This window comes from Heptranchias perlo, chromosome 34 (genome assembly GCF_035084215.1).
Source record: "Heptranchias perlo isolate sHepPer1 chromosome 34, sHepPer1.hap1, whole genome shotgun sequence".
NCBI lineage: Eukaryota > Metazoa > Chordata > Chondrichthyes > Hexanchiformes > Hexanchidae > Heptranchias > Heptranchias perlo.
This window is the reverse complement of record NC_090358.1, coordinates 2843013-2863804: the sequence shown is the minus strand read 5'-3', so window position 1 is coordinate 2863804 and position 20792 is coordinate 2843013. Positions and strand designations below refer to the sequence as shown.

Genomic DNA, 20792 nt, shown 5'->3' with positions numbered 1-20792 from the left:
TAACACAGGTTAACAAGGCCATAAAAAATGCAAACAAAGCTTGGCGATCATTTCTAGAGGACTAGAATTCGAAAGCAGAGAAGCTATGTCAAACTTGTATAGAACCTTGGTTAGACCAGGCTTGGTGCACTGTGCACAGTTCTGTCTCCACATTACAAAAAGGATATAGAGGCATGGAGATAGTGCGAGAAAATTTTATAAGGTTGATACCAGAACTGAGAGGTTATACTGATCAGGAAAGACTGAACAGGCTGCGGTTTCTTTTCTCTAGAAAATGACCTCTTATAAAGTGACTTAATAGAGGTCTTTAAAATTATGATAGGGTAGACCGTAGAGAAGATGTTTCCACTTGTGGGGGAGTCCAAAACTAGTGGCCATAAATATAAGAGAGTCACTAATAAATCCAATAGGGAATTCAGGAGAAACTTCTTTACCCCAGAGAGTGTTGAGAACGTGGAACTCGCTCCCACAAGGAGTAGTTGAGGTGAATAGCGTAGATGCATTTAAAAGGAAGCTAGATAAACACATGAGGGAGAAAGGAATAGCAGGATATGCTGGTGGGGTGAGATGAAGTAGGGAGGGAGGAGGCTTGTGTGGAGTTGAAGTGGTCCTAACAAGCCACTCCGTTGCATCAAACTCAGGGGCAATAAAATGCAGTGACGCCCACATCCAGAGAATTAATTTTTTTTAAAAACAAAAAAAACCTGAGAGATACTCAGTAAAGCTCCCGCTAGTCAGGCCCAACAACGTTCCGAAACTCCAACCGTGGAGCAGCTGTTCCTTCTCCACGGCATTGGCGTGACATTTCCATTTTTCACACCAATCATCCTGGTGGCCTCTATGAGGGAACCTGACAGCTCTCACCGTTAATTAGAATTGAATTATGGGCAGGTTTGTCCTGTTCATTCGCTGCGTGACTGCCCAAACTCGTTTATTGTAGGTTCATTTCAACAAAAGGAGATTTTCACCTCACCTGTCTTGTCTGAATTCATGCTTAGACTAAGAGTGAGCAGGTGGTGATCTAACCTTTGGCATTATCCAAACCGAGGGACAGTGATTGATAAATTCAGCTGCTGCAATCAGGTACCAATATAATAATGACATGCCAGTGCCAAATGATACATTGCTATAGGTTGCTGTGCCCCGTGGCATTGCCAACTCTCCAGGATTGCCCTGGAGTCTCCAGGAATGAAAGATTAATCTCCAGGACACTGCTGAAAGTGACCCTGGAGATGGGAGAGAAAGGCTGTTTGACTGACAGGCAAGAATCATCCAATCAGATAATAAAGAGTTTGTTCGCTTTCCAATTGGCCGTGGGGTGCTAGGATGGACCAATGACGGGAGCGCAGGGGCGGGGCGGTTGGAGGTCATGTGATGAATGCGCCCAGGAATATGTCCAACCAGAGTTGGCAACCTACTGGGCCCCAATATTTAAAGGACCTACAATGTCCAAATTGTGCCTGATTTTAGCAAGGCCTCAAAGCACCTGTTATCCAACCTGCTCTTGTCTACTTGCCCACTTATCATTGCAGCACTTTCCAAAGTAACTCTTAAGTGTAGCTAAATGGCCCTGTGAGTTAGCTGATGAAGATGTATTTTAAGATGCTGTCTCCTTGGGTCTCGGAGGAGGAGGCAGGCAACTTGAGGAAATGAACAAATTGCCGGACTATTAACACACTAATAACAGTTTGCATGCTCGTTATTTTCCCAGCAAATGCTGGGCCATTTTTGAAAAGGAAAAATTTACAGGGTATGAAGAAAGAGCAGGGGGGAGTGGGACTAATTGGATAGCTCTTTCAAAGAGCCAGCACAGACACGATGGGCTAAATGGCCTCTTTCTGTGCTATAAGATTCCATGATTCTATATCGTAGATATCTGGGTCACAACTTTGCAATCAAGCGCCAGGCCTCCCACACGGATGCTCCTCATATTACATGACATTAGAATGGAAAAATTGGCCAGAGTTCCCACTCTTGATCACGATCCAGCAAGCTCGGCTGGAAGTCCGAATGCATCGATGTTTGGTGAGGACGGGAGTGAGGGAGGCTGGTCTGTCTCCTGTGGTCCTAATAACCTGCCGACACTCAGCACTTAACTGACATGTGGCCCACATGAGAGAGATACCAGAGGGAACCAGGAGACTTTACCTCAGAATAGAGTTGATGAGAACAGGAGAATAATAGATCAGGAAGAACAACAAGGAGCCAGTCAGGAGAGCGTCACTACAGGGTGTATTTGTCTTCTTAAAAAATTAACACAAGAATAATTTGTTTAACAAAATGAGGGATCGCACAAATACTTGAGGATCAGGTCCTGTGGTTCTCCTTTAAACATTCTTCCCCTCAACTATCAAAAATAGATTAACTGCTCATTTACCTCATGGCTGTTTGTGGGACCCGTGCGGTCAGCAAAATGGCTGCCGTGTTTGTCTAAATACCTACAGTGACTGCACTTCATTCATTGTGTATGATGTTCCGGAGAGACGTGATAAGACACTGTATAAATCCAGATCTTTCATTCCTCGGTTAATAGGAGTCAGTGGGCATCATTTGTTCTTTCTACGCATGGAACATAGGAACAGGAGGAGGCCATTCAGCCCCTCGAGCCTGTTCCGCCATTCAATTAGGTCATGGCTGATCTATATCCCAACTCCATTTACCTGCCTTGGAGCATTGTTGAGCTGTCTGAATGACACAGGGGACTGAAGGAACCCTTTTGTTAATGCTGCCCATCAATTTGGAGTCATGCTCCACCAATCAGGAAGACTAGTGGTGAGATCGGCAGTGTGCATTGATGTTTCCAAGTTTTCCAATTCATCTTTTGGGAGGTTATTATTGGGTTTTTGTTGTATTTAATCCTAAAATTGAGACATACCCACACGTAAGGACGATGGGTAGCTCATGATTAGCTTCATATCGTACATTCTTTCATTCTTCATCAATCTCTGGGGCTTGTATTAGTTGGATAATTAGAAGTGGCTTCAGATCACCAAAGGCCACCGTAGAAGTCAACATTATGAGCCGTAATGGTCTTCTGAAGATGGCCGTCATGGGTAGTTTACGCAACAGCACTGATAACAGGTCTACTTCTTGCAAGTGTGATGCTAATTAAGGCCGGTTCTGATGAAGTGCGTTCAGCCCATATGAAGACATCCTACCTGGACCCGAACCCGAGCTAACGAGCGCCCTGTTAGGTCCCCACATTGTTGCTTCCTAGAAACAGTTGATTCCTCGTTTTTACTATTGCATAAACCTGGCTGGAATAAAGATTCCAACGCGGAACCAATATGGAGCCTGGTTATGACCAGCTAAATAACAAGATCATCCTTTCCTCCTGACTGACGAGTCAGGCACCTTGAAAGGATGAAATTAAATGGACTGAAGGACCTTCTTTCTCCGTACTTATCCTGTAATCCCGATTCAGACCAATCACTTCTTAGAGATGACCTGTTATCGGTAGTATAAGTAGAACAACCTCTGGCCTGATCAAACCGCAGTGACCCCCGAAATTTCCTGGGGGCTCCGCAGGCCACCTGCCGTAATTTTGGCAGGGGTCCCAGTAAAACAGCAGAAACAGGATTTCCGGAAGTTTCCTTGTTGTCTTGTACAAGGCAAGTGATGGGAGTCGTGAACAGGGCGCGATGTCACCTTAAGCCAGGAGTTCCTGCTCCTTAAGCTGAATGGGGACTAGGCCTAACATTGGAGGCTGATGCACTGGGTGAGTGGAGGCATATGTGGGTCCCACCGGTGAAGTTCAGGCCAGGCGAGCGGGCTAGACTCCCAAAGAGGGGAAATTTTACTTGGGGGGGTTGAGGGAGGGGCAGAGGCCTGGGTATCCTTCCCCTCCCCCCAAATGCCAAAGTTTCCGTGGGTTCGGGGCAGGTGTGTGCAGGTGCTTGCACCCACCTGCCCCGTGCCAATTAGGTGCCCTCGCCTCTGAACCTTCAGACTCCAGAAGGGTCCGTCCCGGAGGGAACCACAGGCACGACCTTGGAGGTTTTGCAGCCCGAGGAATTTCTTCGGCCAGTTTAGACAGAGCAAATTGTGATCTTCTCAACCCAGGACATACAGGGAAGGAACTGTTTCATGCTGCATAACTAACAAAGCAGGAGATCAAACTATTCCTTTGCAGGTGATTTGAATCCAGAGCTGTGATCTGCTCTCGACACACAACAGACCCATTTTTATGGAGTTTAATGGACCAACTCTGTACTTCTTACCAACTGTTAAGTTTGGAATAACGACTTAGGTTTTGTTGAGAGTAACGTGCCTTACAAGTGTCACAGAACCAATCAACGTAACGTGACCGATTGAATATAAGGAATGTTTTGATCACAAAACTGTATTCCTTCTGAGAAAAGATCAGAACTTGTAAACAATTCTTTTTGATAGTTTGCAACCATGTGAATGTTTACGCCAAGTTATTGACAGGGAATCGAAGTTCTGTCACAACATCAGCCAACTTTATGGAACAATCGATTTTTGATGGAAAATTAATGGCTGAAACCCTGAAGGAGGTTTAGAAAGCTCCTGGAATTCTCGGCTGTCACTAGCTCCTGATAATTCCAGCTTTCGGGAGATGCTCTGGGTGGCCAGGTCCCTGTGCTGGAATATACTCTTTGAGCCAGAAAGCATTCCGTTCTCCGGGCTGGTTTCTAAAAATTGTCTGCACCAGCCGTTTCATACACGATTAAGCCGTTTCCGGGTAAAAGTTGGGTTAGGTGAGTTGTAACAAAGCAATCTTTATCTGGCACCTAAGTGACATTTAAAATATCTTGTTCGTGGAAATCAATCTGTTGACTGATTGTTTTTTATTATATTCTCCCCTGCCCTGTACGACCACTGGCACCAGGTGTTGTCCTCAATCTGCTCTGAGGCCACTGTACATTATAACCAGTCATGATGAAGGAACAGGGAGACTTAATACTCCCTCCAGCTTTCCTTTCCTCCCAGCTGGGAGTCGCTTGGCCTGATCTTGGTGTTGCTGAGATTGAGAGGCCATGATATGGGAATGACACACTCCGTCCCGCGACCTGCTCCTTTCCCTTCCTGTGGGTGAGAGCTCCAATTCATTGCATCATTGAGCGAATCTCTTTGTTTTTCTTCCAGTTGGTTACAGGTTACAGGCCAGGGATGAGGAGGAGCAGCAGATCCCTTCTGATCGCAAGACTTTCTTCAACTGTCTCGTAAATGTGCATCTTTGGTGCGTTTCAGGGCTTCGATCCGGTGGTGTTTAACCGTGTCTTTCTGTTGTTGTTTTTACAGCACTGGTTGGATATCTCCAAGTCCATTATTAAACAAATGAAATGTAAGTTTTCAAGATTTTGGGAGCTGTTTCTAGTTAAAATAATCTGCAGTTAGTTACTTATTGTCAAATTTGATGAACATGTTACATTTTTAACACTTTTTTCTAAGTTCTCATTTTTTATTTTATTCTTTTCAACTTTGGTGATTTCCTCCTCAATGGACTTTGGTCCTTCACTGACCAACATTATTGCAAAACTGTAAGCCTTGGTTTCTGAAGTCACACATAAAAAAAGAGCATTGGGAGAAAATTTTAGATTGTCTAAGATCTTGTTTAATTACCTGTGCCCATTCCATTGGGTGACATTGTGCCCACTCCATTGGGTAACATTGTGCCCATTCCATTGGGTTACATTGTGCCCATTCCATTGGGTTACATTGTGCCCATTCCATTGGGTAACATTGTGCCCCATTCCATTGGGTAACATTATGCCCCATTCCATTGGGTTACATTGTGCCCATTCCATTGGGTTCAATTGTGCCCACTCCATTGGGTAATATTGTGCCCACTCCATTGGGTAATATTGTGCCCATTCCATTGGGTTACATTATGCCCCATTCCATTGGGTTACATTGTGCCCATTCCATTGGGTTCCATTGTGCCCACTCCATTGGGTAATATTGTGCCCATTCCATTGGGTTCCATTGTGCCCACTCCATTGGGTAACATTGTGCCCATTCCATTGGGTTCCATTGTGCCCACTCCATTGGGTAATATTGTGCCCATTCCATTGGGTAACATTGTGCCCCATTCCATTGGGTAACATTATGCTCCATTCCATTGGGTTACATGTGCCCATTCCATTGGGTTCCATTGTGCCCATTCCATTGGGTAACATTGTGCCCATTCCATTGGGTAACATTGTGCCCCATTCCATTGGGTAACATTATGCCCCATTCCATTGGGTTACATTGTGCCCATTCCATTGGGTTCCATTGTGCCCACTCCATTGGGTGACATTGTGCCCATTCCATTGGGTGACATTGTGCCCATTCCATTGGGTGACATTGTGCCCATTCCATTGGGTGACATTGTGCCCACTCCATTGGGTGACATTGTGCCCACTCCATTGGGTAACATTGTGCCCATTCCATTGGGTAACATTGTGCCCATTCCATTGGGTGACATTGTGCCCATTCCATTGGGTGACATTGTGCCCATTCCATTGGGTGACATTGTGCCCATTCCATTGGGTGACATTGTGCCCACTCCATTGGGTAACATTGTGCCCATTCCATTGGGTGACATTGTGCCCACTCCATTGGGTAACATTGTGCCCATTCCATTGGGTAACATTGTGCCCATTCCATTGGGTAACAGTGTGCCCATTCCATTGGGTGACATTGTGCCCATTCCATTGGGTGACATTGTGCCCATTCCATTGGGTGACATTGTGCCCACTCCATTGGGTAACATTGTGCCCACTCCATTGGGTAACATTGTGCCCATTCCATTGGGTAACATTGTGCCCATTCCATTGGGTGACATTGTGCCCACTCCATTGGGTAACATGGTGCCCATTCCATTGGGTGACATTGTGCCCATTCCATTGGGTGACATTGTGCCCATTCCATTGGGTAACATTGTGCCCACTCCATTGGGTAACATTGTGCCCATTCCATTGGGTGACATTGTGTCCATTCCATTGGGTGACATTGTGCCCATTCCATTGGGTGACATTGTGCCCATTCCATTGGGTGACATTGTGCCCATTCCATTGGGTGACATTGTGCCCATTCCATTGGGTGACATTGTGTCCATTCCATTGGGTGACATTGTGCCCATTCCATTGGGTGACATTGTGTCCATTCCATTGGGTAACATTGTGCCCATTCCATTGGGTGACATTGTGTCCATTCCATTGGGTGACATTGTGTCCATTCCATTGGGTGACATTGTGTCCATTCCATTGGGTGACATTGTGCCCATTTCATTGGGTGACATTGTGTCCATTCCATTGGGTAACATTGTGTCCATTCCATTGGGTAACATTGTGCCCATTCCATTGGGTTACATTGTGCCCATTCCATTGGGTTACATTGTGCCCATTCCATTGGGTTACATTGTGCCCATTCCATTGGGTAACATTATGCTCCATTCCATTGGGTAACATTGTGCCCATTCCATTGGGTAACATTATGCCCCATTCCATTGGGTGACATTGTGCCCATTCCTTTGGGTTACATTGTGCCCATTCCATTGGGTAACATTATGCTCCATTCCATTGGGTTACATTGTGCCCATTCCATTGGGTTCCATTGTGCCCATTCCATTGGGTAACATTGTGCCCATTCCATTGGGTAACATTGTGCCCATTCCATTGGGTTCCATTGTGCCCATTCCATTGGGTAACATTGTGCTCCATTCCATTGGGTTCCATTGTGCCCATTCCATTGGGTTCCATTGTGCCCATTCCATTGGGTAACATTGTGCCCATTCCATTGGGTAACATTGTGCCCATTCCATTGGGTAACATTGTGCCCATTCCATTGGGTAACATTGTGCCCATTCCATTGGCCTCCACAGTCAAGTAGCCTGATAAAAATCACTACCTCGGCACACACAGGAAGGATGCCTATTTGGCCAGGATAAGCAAGTCTGCAGCTTCAGGGGGAGAGGGGAGGAAATTGGGGAAGGGAGAAGAGCTCCTTACAGAACAAGGCTTTCAGGAGCGAGTCTTTGACTCCGTGGTAATATTCCCAACTCTGAGTCGGAAGGTGTAGAGTTCAACCCCTCGCTCCAGACGGTCCCGGCGAGGGGAGACCAGAGCTCCAGACGGTCCCGGCGAGGGGAGACCGGAGCTCCAGACGGTCCCGGTGAGAGGAGACCGGAGCTCCAGACGGTCCCGGTGAGAGGAGACCGGAGCTCCAGACGGTCCCGGTGAGAGGAGACCGGAGCTCCAGACGGTCCCGGTGAGAGGAGACCGGAGCTCCAGACGGTCCCGGTGAGAGGAGACCGGAGCTCCAGACAGTCCCGGTGAGAGGAGACCGGAGTTCCAGACAGTCCCGGTGAGAGGAGACCGGAGCTCCAGGCGGTCCCGGTGAGAGGAGACCGGAGCTCCAGACGGTCCCGGTGAGAGGAGACCGGAGCTCCAGACAGTCCCGGTGAGAGGAGACCGGAGCTCCAGACAGTCCCGGGGAGAGGAGACCGGAGCTCCAGACAGTCCCGGTGAGAGGAGACCGGAGCTCCAGACAGTCCCGGGGAGAGGAGACCGGAGCTCCAGACGGTCCCGGCGAGGGGAGACCGGAGCTCCAGACAGTCCCGGTGAGAGGAGACCGGAGCTCCAGACGGTCCCGGTGAGAGGAGACCGGAGCTCCAGACAGTCCCGGTGAGAGGAGACCAGAGCTCCAGACAGTCCCGGGGAGAGGAGACCGGAGCTCCAGACGGTCCCGGCGAGGGGAGACCGGAGCTCCAGACAGTCCCGGGGAGCGGAGACCGGAGCTCGAGGCGGTCCCGGTGAGAGGAGACCGGAGCTCCAGACGGTCCCGGTGAGAGGAGACCGGAGCTCCAGACGGTCCCGGTGAGGGGAGACCGGAGCTCCAGACGGTCCCGGTGAGAGGAGACCGGAGCTCGAGGCGGTCCCGGTGAGGGGAGACCGGAGCTCCAGACTGTCCCGGTGAGAGGAGACCGGAGCTCCAGACAGTCCCGGTGAGAGGAGACCGGAGCTCCAGACAGTCCCGGGGAGAGGAGACCGGAGCTCCAGACAGTCCCGGGGAGAGGAGACCGGAGCTCGAGGCGGTCCCGGGGAGAGGAGACCGGAGCTCCAGACAGTCCCGGTGAGAGGAGACCGGAGCTCCAGACAGTCCCGGCGAGGGGAGACCGGAGCTCGGGTCCAGTGGGTGCTGGTGGTCCTCCCACATCGTATGGGTTGTGGGATCCCATAAAACCCTCCCTTTGGGCGTGTACAGGACTGACCCCGCTATCGGCTGGTATAAAGATGGTTACAGCCATGGAAGGAGCGTTCACAGCCCGTCAGACTGTGAATCAGTCTGTGAATCCTTCCACAATTCACTCTGTTCTCCAAGGGAAGAGAGTGAAGATGCGAAAACAACGATTTATGGATAATTATTAAGGTCAAGTTGTCATTTCTCTACTGGTGTGATCACAGAAGAAGGCAGCAGAATCGTTGGTTATTATGGGATGTTGTTGATGCTGTTACATTGACCTGAACAACCCACATTTCACAGTGTGCAGCCAGTGTTCCCATAGCAACAGCACCTTGCATTTCTTATTTTTATTCCTTCTTGTTTGGCAGCCCAGCCCCCGTACACCATGTGCTTCCGGGTGAAGTTTTACCCCACTGACCCCTCAGCACTGAAGGAGGAAATAACCAGGTAAGAGGGGGGTTTGTAATCAGCCAACCGTCCCTGGGCTAATCGGCCGGGCGTCTTTCTGTTCTGACAGGCAGCCCGAAGGTTGTAATATTTCCCCAACCAGAGAGAGATTACATCTCAAGAGCTAAGACAGCAATCTGAAGAGTCAGCACTCAGAAGCCTCTTTGAAGTCTTTAACCTACTGCTTCCTGCTACATGCACTTAATCCGCAGAGGTTTATTTTCGATCTACTGCACGGTTCAGACCAATCTGCAGACATTACTGTTCTTGCAATTTTAAAAGAAAATTCTTGTCTGGCTTTTAACTGCAGTTTCTTCTGTGAAGATATTCAGCTTTCATTTCAACGTTGATCTGAACATGATCTGAATAATCCCTGGCATAGGGTCATTCTCTGGGCCTCTGGGGAGGCCCCTACAGATGTGGACTGATGTGATGTGTACTTCCATCCTTCTCAGTTTTAATTTCAGATCTCCACGTCTGCAGCTTTCCCCGTTCTATTTTAACATTAGAACTGTGAATTCTCCAGCAGGTTACTGGGAGGGTCCCACTGGGTATGTGTAGGTTGCAGGGGGTAAGGGTATATTCCAGATCATCAAATTTGGGGAATGAAATGGGAAAGGAAATCTGCAGTCAGATTAGAGAGACGAGCAGGGATAACACAATGATTGCTGAGGAAGGTTTTATTTATGCACTTATCGATCGGGAGAGAGGGAGCGAATGGGGAGAAGGGACTGGAATTGAATTCTGATAATGTGTGCGGGACTCCTACCTTCAGCATTATGTTCACAAGGAGGGAGAGGCGATACTGGACCTGGTTCAGGGTAACGAGATAGGTCAGGCAGATGAGTGAAATGTGAGGTGATGATATAAGAAGGTTTAAGGTGAGACTAAAAAGGGAAAAAGTCAGTACAGCCACTCACGCGCCCAGGCTTTTGGTGGGAAACCATTTAACGGGTTAACTAATGCTCACCGTTTGCCATCGCCTCAGAAACCAATTTCAAAGGTGCTGCGTACAATGTGTCCAGCACACTGCCTTTTATTTCAGGCAATTCAGTAAACTCTCCCCATCGTTTGTTGCTAATGGACAGCATTTGAAATCCTATCCCAACATTCCAGTGGCAAAATGAATTAAATAAAAGAAACTGTGTGTCCTCGTTGGGCAGTGAGAGAGGACAAAGGGCAGTGGCGTTTCCAGGGTTAATCTCAAAGTTCCCGAACCGCTGCCCCACTGTTTGTGAATGTCTTTTCAAAAAGGTAACATTTAATAAAGGGGGTGATTCAAATCCCTGAGACCATCTCCACTGTGCATACCTTGATGGCAATTAACATCTTCTAGTCCTGCAACTAGAAGAACTGAATTCACAGATAGAAAGAGCTTAGTACGGTGAAAATATCAGGGAGCGGTATACGATGCCTCACATACTGGACGGTTAAAGGGACGGTGATGAGTTGCACCATTTTGTGATGAGTTGCACCATGAGAAAAATCTAGTGACTATTATGAGGAAAATAGCAGACGCAGTACATGTTAAAATTGTGTATTTCATGTTATTTCTGGCTGCCTGTTGCCATGGTTTCTGCGCTGTATTTAATCTTATTTTGCTGAAGGAAAATAGCAGCTTATTTAAAGCTACCAGGAGACACAGTGCGGCTGTACTGCTCAATATAAATCTGGGCAGATAAAGGCAGGGCCGTTAGATCACGCAGAGTGTAAGAGCAAAGCATTTCAGAGTCACAGACTTCCCGGATTAACAGACCTCAGCCATCTTGAACCTTCCAACTCTGCTGTTAATCGATAAAAGGAACTGTGCTGCTTCTGGAAAAGGCAACGATTGCTTGTGTCTGGCACTGCGTGTGTTCTGCGTGTGTTGGTACGCATCGCTATAAAGAAAGAAAAGAAAAGACTTGCATTTATATAGCGCCTTTCATGACCTCAGGACATCCTTTACAGCCATTGAAGTACTTTTTGAAGTGCCTTCACTGTTGTAATGTAGGAAGCTATATTTGGAAGCACCGATTTTTTCCGTGCTTGCGTTTCCTGGGAGCCTCAGATGTCAGACGCGCATATCAGGAATTCTCCGGCACTGCCTGTGAGTTCCACTCTAATGGATCAAAAATCCCGGACAGCTCCCCATCGGGCAGTGAGATTAATCCCGTCCGGAACCCTGAAGGAAACGGCCACTGATTCACTTGTATTTAAATACTGCGTCCTAGACTTTCTCTGGGGGACGGGGAGCTGTCCGAGAGGGATCAGGCTGGGACTTCAACCACACCCCACCCCTCTCCCCCCGCCCCCGAGCCCCATTGTTTAACTATAAAGAGCAGGTTCCCGGCAGGATCTCTGCCACCAGGCAGGAGCGAGGTGAAGAGGAGTCACATTTAAAGGGGGCAGGAGAGGAGGAGTCACATTTAAAGGGGGCAGGAGAGGAGGAGTCACATTTAAAGGGGGCAGGAGAGGAGGAGTCACATTTAAAGGGGGCAGGAGAGGAGGAGTCACATTTACAGGGGGCAGGAGAGGAGGAGTCACATTTAAAGGGGGCAGGAGAGGAGGAGTCACATTTAAAGGGGGCAGGAGAGGAGGAATCACATTTAAAGGGGGCAGGAGAGGAGGAGTCACATTTAAAGGGGGCAGGAGAGGAAGAGTCACATTTAAAGGGGGCAGGAGAGGAGGAGTCACATTTAAAGGGGGCAGGAGAGGAGGAGTCACATTTAAAGGGGGCAGGAGAGGAGGAATCACATTTAAAGGGGGCAGGAGAGGAGGAGTCACATTTAAAGGGGGCAGGGGAGGAGGAGTTGAAATCGCAGTGACTGCCGTTGTAGAATCATACGAGCAGCAAGAAATGATTGGTTTGTCCTTTTTTATTTGTTTTAAATGTGACTCCTCCTCTCCTGCCCCCTTTAAATGCTGCTCCTCCTCTCCTGCCCCCTTTAAATGTGACTCCTCCTCCCCGCCCCCTTTAAGTTTGCCTTGAGGGAGGAGAACAAGGGAACTCCTTGCTGCTCTTCAAATAATGCCATGGTATCTTAAACATCCATTTAAAAGGTAGACAAGGCTTCGGTTTAACATTGCACCCCAAGGATTGCAGAAGAATATTACCAACAGAGGCAAGGTAGCATTTAGCTGGAACATTGTGTACCTTTTGAAGAGTCAGTATCGTTAAAGCCAGTGACAATTTTAAACCAAAATGAGTGACTGTCACTCTAAATGAATGAGACTGATGGGCCTGTCTGTTGTTTCGAAGGAGCAGTGCTGAGGGTGTGATTGTAGCAGCATTGGTAAGTGTTTCGTGAAGCAGATGGCATGTGGGGATAGTCTAGTGTTATTCATCAACGTGGTAGTTATGCTACATCGAGGCAGAAATAGTATAAATCACTGAGGAGTGGAAGCACGGACTGGAGTCGATGATGTAGAGAGAGTAAAGGTACCGTTCGATATATCGAAGCACAGGTAGCGCAGTGTGAAATTAGGTTTAGAAAACACACAGCACTCAGGGGAACCAATGAAAATAATGGCACCTCGCCCTAAAAGAGCATCTTAACCTTCAAAGGAAAAAGAGACTTTTCCTGTAAAAGATTTCCTTGAACTTTTTAAAAAGAACAAATCCCCTCTCACCCACCCGACGTACGGTTAATGTTCTGCTGTTCCCGAGAGGTGAAACAGTTGTAAAAACACCAGAGTTTCTGTAAACGGGAAAAGGACGTTGAGCGTACCAAAGCCTCTTTATTTCGATAGGTTTCAACCCCACCTTCTCGCCTTCCCACCGTATCCCTCAATCCCCCTCTCTCCAGAAACACACCTAAATCGTCCTTCAAGCCCATTTATACCATCCTCTTTAACAGACTTCCCTGGGAAACGAGTACTTACATATAAAGAGTTGGGAGGTCAAGGGAGCGGGCAGGAATATGGACATGAATTTAGAGTTGAGGTTAGGATCAGATCAGCCATGATCTGATTGAATGGCGGAGCAGGCTCGAGGGGCTGAATGGCCTCCTCCTGTTCCTGTGTTCCTATGAGAGAGGACCTTGGACAATCTTGGGATTTGGGGTAGGGGAGGGAGAGGTGGAAGGAGACACAGCCCATGCTGAATAAATTGAGGGAGTACTTGTCCTGAGATCTCCCAGGTGTTTGAATCTGTGTTGTCTGATGGCTTATTCCACATCTTTACTATCCATTGCGCAAAAGCATCCCTCTTTTCCTTTTAATTTAACTTTACGTCGGCGGAGGAGAGGGGGTGGGGGGTGGGGGTGGGGGGTGGGACGAGGTTCCGTCCCGTACGAGGCCGGCTGGAAAATTCCGGAAACGGTGGAGACACACTGCTACCAGGTCCATGCCGTTCTCTGGTGGGATCTGCTGGTCTCCCACTGGAGTTACGGTGGGAATCTGGCTGAACCCCTGCTGATTTTCCAGGTCCTTGGTTTAACTCAGTCAGGGCCAATGGGGTTTGGATCTTGTGTGATAGGGGTCACCAACGCTGATTGGACATATTCCTGGAGGTTTCATCACATGACCTCCTGCCTTCCTACACCAACTGGAAAGGGAACAGACGCTTTGTTACCCAATTGGATGATTCTTGACTGTTCGTCAAATAGGCCTTTTTTCCATCTCCAATATTTTTTTATAACTAATAAATGAAAGTCTTCAAAGACTATGAGAAGAAAAAAATCCCATTGTCAATCCTGCCTGGAGATCGCACTGCTGTAAGTGACCGGGATTGATTTTACACACAGAATTTGTGTGTAACTATCGTCCACTCACTGCATTTTGCTGGAGAAATAATCCTGCTTTTATCGGGAGACTTTGCTGTAGTTTGTAGAGACTCTTTTTAAATAGACTCTGTAGACTGCTGTAGTGTGGTGTTTAAACAGATTCTGTTTGCTGAGTAAATGGACTTTGCTGTAAAATATTCTGTTTGCTGTAAGTCCTGCCCCGCCTCCAACTCATTGGCTGACACAGGGGCTTAAATGGACATTCTGATGATTTTTCTCTTGTGCTGCTGGCAGCAGTGGCCTGGGGATTAATATTCAATTCTTGGAGACTCCAGGACAATCCTGGAGGGTTGGGAACCCCTACTGTTTGTGGTCTTGTGGAGGGGACAGAGCATCTGTTAATATTCTAGTGAAATAACACCCACAAATTATATAGAAGGAGCAGAGTCGATGGAGGGGGCCCTGAATAACTGTTGACAGCAGTTTAGTAAAAGGCAATTAAATAGCTCCACCTTTCTGACCATTTTAACACCCTGAACTATTTTAGCAAAGATATTCACTATTCTAAAAGGTTTTTAAAAAATAAATAATAAATGTTTTGTTGAAGCCCATGTAGCAATTTGCTGTCACTTTAATAATTTTTGCTTTTAAATCCTTCCTGGTGATGTAGACCTTCCTTTGTCCAATCATCTCATTGCCTGATCCAGAGCTGGAGGCGAAGATGGTTCTCTGTCTAAAACAGCCAATCGGGATTCAAGAATAAAATTGCCCACCTACTTATCATTCCCGCCCAATTGGCACTCACTTTATTTTCTGTGTCAAATTGCTCCTCAAATCCCAGGTGATGGATGTCTCTGTACCATTATACCGTATCCTAACTCGCACCGAGTCCCGTTCACCCATCACCCCACCGTCCTCGCTGACCGACATTGGTTCCCGGTCCGACAACATCTCGATTTTAAAATTCTCATCTTTGTTTTCAAATCCCTTCATGGCCTCGTCTCCTCCCTATCTCTGTAACCTCCTCCAACCCCACAACTCTCCGAGATCTCTGCGCTCCTCCAATTCTGGCCTCTTGCGCATTCCCCGATTTTCATCGCTCCGCCATTGGCGGCCGTGCCTTCTGGAATTCCCTCCCTAAACCTCTCCGCCTCTCTCTCTCCTCCTTTTAAGACGCTCCTTAAAACCGACCTCTTTGACCAAGCGTTTGGTCACCTGTCCTAATGTCTCCTTATGTGGCTCAGTGTACGGTAGCATAGTGGTTATGTTAATAGACTAGTAATCCAGAGGCCTGGACTAATAATCTGGAGTCATGAGTTCAAATCCCGCCACGGCAACTGGGGAATTTAAATTCAATTAATTAAATAAAATCTGGAATAAAAAAACTATTATCAGTAATGATGGCCAGGAAACTACGGGATTGTCGTAAAAACCCATCTGGTTCACTAATGTCCTTTTAGGGAAGGAAACCTGCCGCCCTTACCCGGTCTGGCCTATATGTGACTCCAGGCCCACAGCAATGTGGTTGATTCTTAATTGCCTTCTGAAATGACCTGGTACAATCTCACTAAAAAAAGTTATAATAAGAATAAAACCGGACGGACCACTAGGCACCGGACACGACAAAGGCAAAACCAAATCCCAGTCGACCCTGCAAAGTCCTCCTCACTAACATCTGGGAACTTGTGCCAAAATTGGGAGAGCTGTCCCACAGACTAGTCAAGCAACAGCCTGACATAGCCATACTCACAGAATCATACCTTTCAGCCAACGTCCCAGACTCTTCCATCACCATCCCTGGGTATGTCCTGTCCCACCGGCAGGATAGACCCACCAGAGGTGGCAGTATAATGATATAGTCAGGAAGGGGAGTGGCCCTGGGAGACCACAACATTGACTCCGGACCCCATGAAATCTCATGGCATCAGGCCAAACATGGGCAAGGAAACCTCCTGCTGATTACCACCTACCGCCCTCCCTCAGCTGATGAATCAGTCCTCCTCCATGTTGAGCACCACTTGGAGGAAGCACTGAGGGTAGCAAGGGCACAGAATGTACTCTGGGTGGGGGACTTCAGTGTCCATCACCAAGAGTGGCTGTGCGTCGGTGGTGAAGGAAGTGAATGTTTAGGGTGGTGGATGGGGTGCCAATCAAGCAGGCTGCTTTGTCCTGGATGGTGTCGAGCTTCTTGAGTGTTGTTGGAGCTGCACTCATCCAGGCAAGTGGAGAGTATTCCATCATACTCCTGACTTGTGCCTTGTAGATGGTGAAAAAGTTATGGGGAGTCAGGAGTTGAGTCACTCGCCGCAGAATACCCAGCCTCTGATCTGCTCTTGTAGCCATACTATTTATATGGCTGGTCCAGTTAAGTTTCTGGTCAATGGTGACCCCCAGGATGTTGATGGTGGGGGATTCAGCGATGGTAATGCAGTTGAATGTCAAGGGGAGGTGGTTAGGCTGTCTCTTGTTGGAGATGGTCATTGCCTGGCACTTGTCTGGTGCGAATGTTACTTGCCACTTATCAGCCCAAGCCTGGATGTTGTCTAGGTCTTGCTGCATGTGGGCTCGGACTGCTTCATTATCTGAGGGGTTGCGAATGGAACTGAACACTGTGCAATCATCAGTGAACATCCACATGTCTGACCTTATGATGGATAGAAGGTCTGGCCGAGTCCTGAAGGACATAGCTACCAGACTGGGCCTGCGGCACGTGGTGAGCGGACCAACACGAGGGGAATAACCTACTTGACATCGTCCTCACCAATCTACCTGTCGCAGATGCATCTGTCCACGACAGTATTGGTAGGAGTGACCACCGCACAGTCCTAGTTGAGACGAAGTCCCATCTTCGCACTGAGGACACCATCCAACGTGTTGTGTGGCACCATCACCGTGCTAAATGGGATAAATTCAGAACAGATCTAGCAGCTCAAAACTGGGCATCCATGAGGCGCTGAGGGCCATCAGCAGCAGCAGAATTGTATTCCAGCACAATCTGTAACCTCATGGCCCGGCATATTCCTCATTCCACCATTACCAACAAGCCAGGGGATCAACCCTGGTTCAATGAGGAGTGTAGAAGAGCATGCCAGGAGCAGCACCAGGCGTACCTAAAAATGAGGTGCCAACCTGGTGAAGCTACAACTCAGGACTACATGCATGCTAAACAGCGGAAGCAACATGCTATAGACAGAGCTAAGCGATTCCACAACCAACGGATCAGATCAAAGCTCTGCAGTGCTGCCACATCCAGTCGTGAATGGTGGTGGACAATTAAACAACTAACGGGATGAGGAGGCTCTGTAAACATCCCCATCCTCAATGATGGCGGAGTCCAGCACGTGAGTGCAAAAGACAAGGCTGAAGCATTTGCAACCATCTTCAGCCAGAAGTGCCGAGTGGATGATCCATCTCAGCCTCCTCCCGATATCCCCACCATCACGGAAGCCAGCCTTCAGCCAATTCGATTCACTCCATGTGATATCAAGAAACAGCTGAGTGCACTGGATACAGCAAAGGCTATGGGCCCCGACAACATCCCGGCTGTAGTGCTGAAGACTTGTGCTCCGGAACTAGCTGCGCCTCGAGCCAAACTGTTCCAGTACAGCTACAACACTGGCATCTACCCGACAATGTGGAAAATTGCCCAGGTATGTCCTGTCCACAAAAAGCAGGATAAATCCAATCCGGCCAATTACCGCCCCATCAGTCTACTCTCAATCATCAGCAAAGTGATGGAAGGTGTCGTCGACAGTGCTATCAAGCAGCACTTACTCACCAATAACCTGCTCACCGATGCTCAGTTTGGGTTCTGCCAGGACCACTCGGCTCCAGATCTCATTACGGCCTTGGTCCAAATGTGGACAAAAGAGCTGAATTCCAGAGGTGAGGTGAGAGTGACTGCCCTTGACATCAAGGCAGCATTTGACCGAGTGTGGCACCAAGGAGCCCTCATAAAATTGCAGTCAATGGGAATCAGGGGGAAAACTCTCCAGTGGCTGGAGTCATACCTAGCACAAAGGAAGATGGTAGTGGTTGTTGTAGGCCAATCATCTCAGCCCCAGGACATTGCTGCAGGAGTTCCTCAGGGCAGTGTCCTAGGCCCAACCATCTTCAGCTGCTTCATCAATGACCTTCTATCCATCATAAGGTCAGACATGTGAATGTTCGCTGATGATTGCACAGTGTTCAGTTCCATTCGCAACCCCTCAGATAATGAAGCAGTCCGAGCCTGCATGCAGCAAGATCTGGACAACATCCAGGCTTGGGCTGATAAGTGGCAACTAACATTCGCACCAGACAAGTGCCAGGCAATGACCATCTCCAACAAGAGACAGTCTAACCACCTCCCCTTGACATTCAACTGCATTACCATCGCTGAACCCCCACCATCAACATCCTGGGGGTCACCATTGACCAGAAACTTAACTGGACCAGCCATATAAATACTGTGGCTGCAAGAGCAGGTCAGAGGCTGGGTATTCTGCGGCGAGTGACTCACCTCCTGACTCCACATAGCTTTTTCACCATCTACAAGGCACAAGTCAGGAGTGTGATGGAATACTCTCCACTTGCCTGGATGAGTGCAGCTCCAACAACACTCAAGAAGCTCGACACCATCCAGGACAAAGCAGCCCGCTTGATTGGCACTCCATCCACCACCCTAAACATTCACTCCCTTCACCACCGACGCACAGCGGCTGCAGTGTGCACCATCCACAGGATGCACTGCAGCAACTCGCCAAGGCTTCTTCGACAGCACCTCCCAAACCCACGACCTCTACCACCTAGAAGGACAAGAGCAGCAGGCACATGGGAACAACACCACCTGCACGTTCCCCTCCAAGTCACACACCATCCCGACTTGGAAATATATCGCTGTTCCTTCATCGTCGCTGGGTCAAAATCCTGGAACTCTCTACCTAACAGCACTGTGGGAGAACCTTCACCACACGGACTGCAGTGGTTCAAGAAGGCGGCTCACCACCACCTTCTCAAGGGGCAATTAGGGATGGGCAATAAATGCCGGCCTCGCCAGCGACACCCACATCCCATGAACGAATAAAAAAAAAAGTGTCAAACTTTGTTTGATAATCGCTCCTGTGAAGCGGCTTGGGACGTTTTACTACATTAAAGGCGCTATATAAATGCAAGTTGTTGTTGTCTGACCAGGGAAGCTTAGTCTGGGACCCCATTTCATTCTCCCCCAGTGGAGGAGGGGGAGGGGGGAGTGCGAGGAGTGAGTGATACCTGGCACCTTGTTTTCACGAGTGCGTGAAGAAAAATAGAGATGTAAGGAAGACAATCGAAGGCAACGCAGCGTGTGGTGCTGACACTCTCCGTGTTTCAACAGCAACAGTTTCAAACTCCTGTAACTCGATCCAAAGAGGTTATTTAAAGATCTCTCAAGGTTAGCAAATACCAACAGGAATGCTGCTGAGCTTCTCTTCTCCTGCAAAATCTTGGCAAACAATTACAGTTCCTGCAATACGGCAATTATTACAAACCCGGCTCCCGCAGAACCTCCCTGAACAAGAGCTGAGAGTCTGTGGGAGGATTGATTTAAAAATCCAGTAATGTTGTACGTGTCCACAAAATGATGCTGTCGCCAGGGATCAGTTTGTAGCAGGAACCCTGTTTAAGGGAGATGATTCGTCAGTTTGTTTCAAACTCCCCCAAGTCCTGCCCCCACCAGAGTCCTGGACCCCTGTTTCTCCTCCATCTCCCTACCTGCCCTCCCCAACATCACCTCATCCTACTTACTGTGGCGGTTTTGGTGATCCCGGTGTTGGTGATCCCGGTGTTGGTGATCCCAGTGTTGGTGATGCCGGTGTTGGTGATCCCAGTATTGGTGATCCAGGTTTTGGTGATCCCAGTATTGGTGATCCCGGTGTTGGTGATGCCGCTGTTGGTGATGCCGATGTTGGTGATGCCGGTGTTTTTGATGCCGGTGTTTTTGATGCCGGTGTCGGTGATGCCGGTGTCGGTGATGCCGGTGTTTTTGATGCCGGTGTCGGTGATGCCGGTGTTTTTGATGCCGGTGTCGGTGATGCCGGTGTTTTTGATGCCGGTGTCGGTGATGCCGGTGTTTTTGATGCCGGTGTCGGTGATGCCGGTGTCGGTGATGCTGGTGTCGGTGATGCCGGTGTCGGTGATGCCGGTGTCAGTGACAGGTGGTGTCGGTGATCCCAGTGTTGGTGATGCCGGTGTTGGTGATGCCGGTGTCGGTGATGCCGGTGTCGGTGATGCCGGTGTCGGTGATGCCGGTGTCGGTGATCCCGGTGTCGGTGACAGGCGGTGTCGGTGATCCCAGTTTCGGTGATCCCGGTGTCGGTGATCCAGGTTTTGGTGATGTCTGTTCTTGTTCAGATGAAGTTCCTTTTTGAGAAAGATGTTAACCTGGATTAAAATAATTGAGAAAGGAATTTCTTACAAGCCTGTTTCCAG

The 20792-nt window shown here is 48.5% G+C and overlaps 1 protein-coding gene across 5 annotated transcripts in view; it reads left to right on the top strand.

The window, feature by feature from the left end:
• Positions 1–20792, top strand: part of LOC137301706 (novel FERM domain containing protein) — a 187086-nt gene that overhangs the window by 106378 nt on the left and 59916 nt on the right. For 3 of the 5 annotated variants that reach the window (XM_067971285.1, XM_067971284.1, XM_067971286.1), the window contains 2 exons: positions 5266–5308; positions 9561–9639. In XM_067971285.1, coding sequence (XP_067827386.1) covers positions 5266–5308; positions 9561–9639 — 122 coding nt within the window. Of the gene's footprint in view, positions 1–5265; positions 5309–9560; positions 9640–20792 lie in introns of those variants that run through there. The other 2 variants (XM_067971288.1, XM_067971287.1) reach the window with 1 other exon arrangement.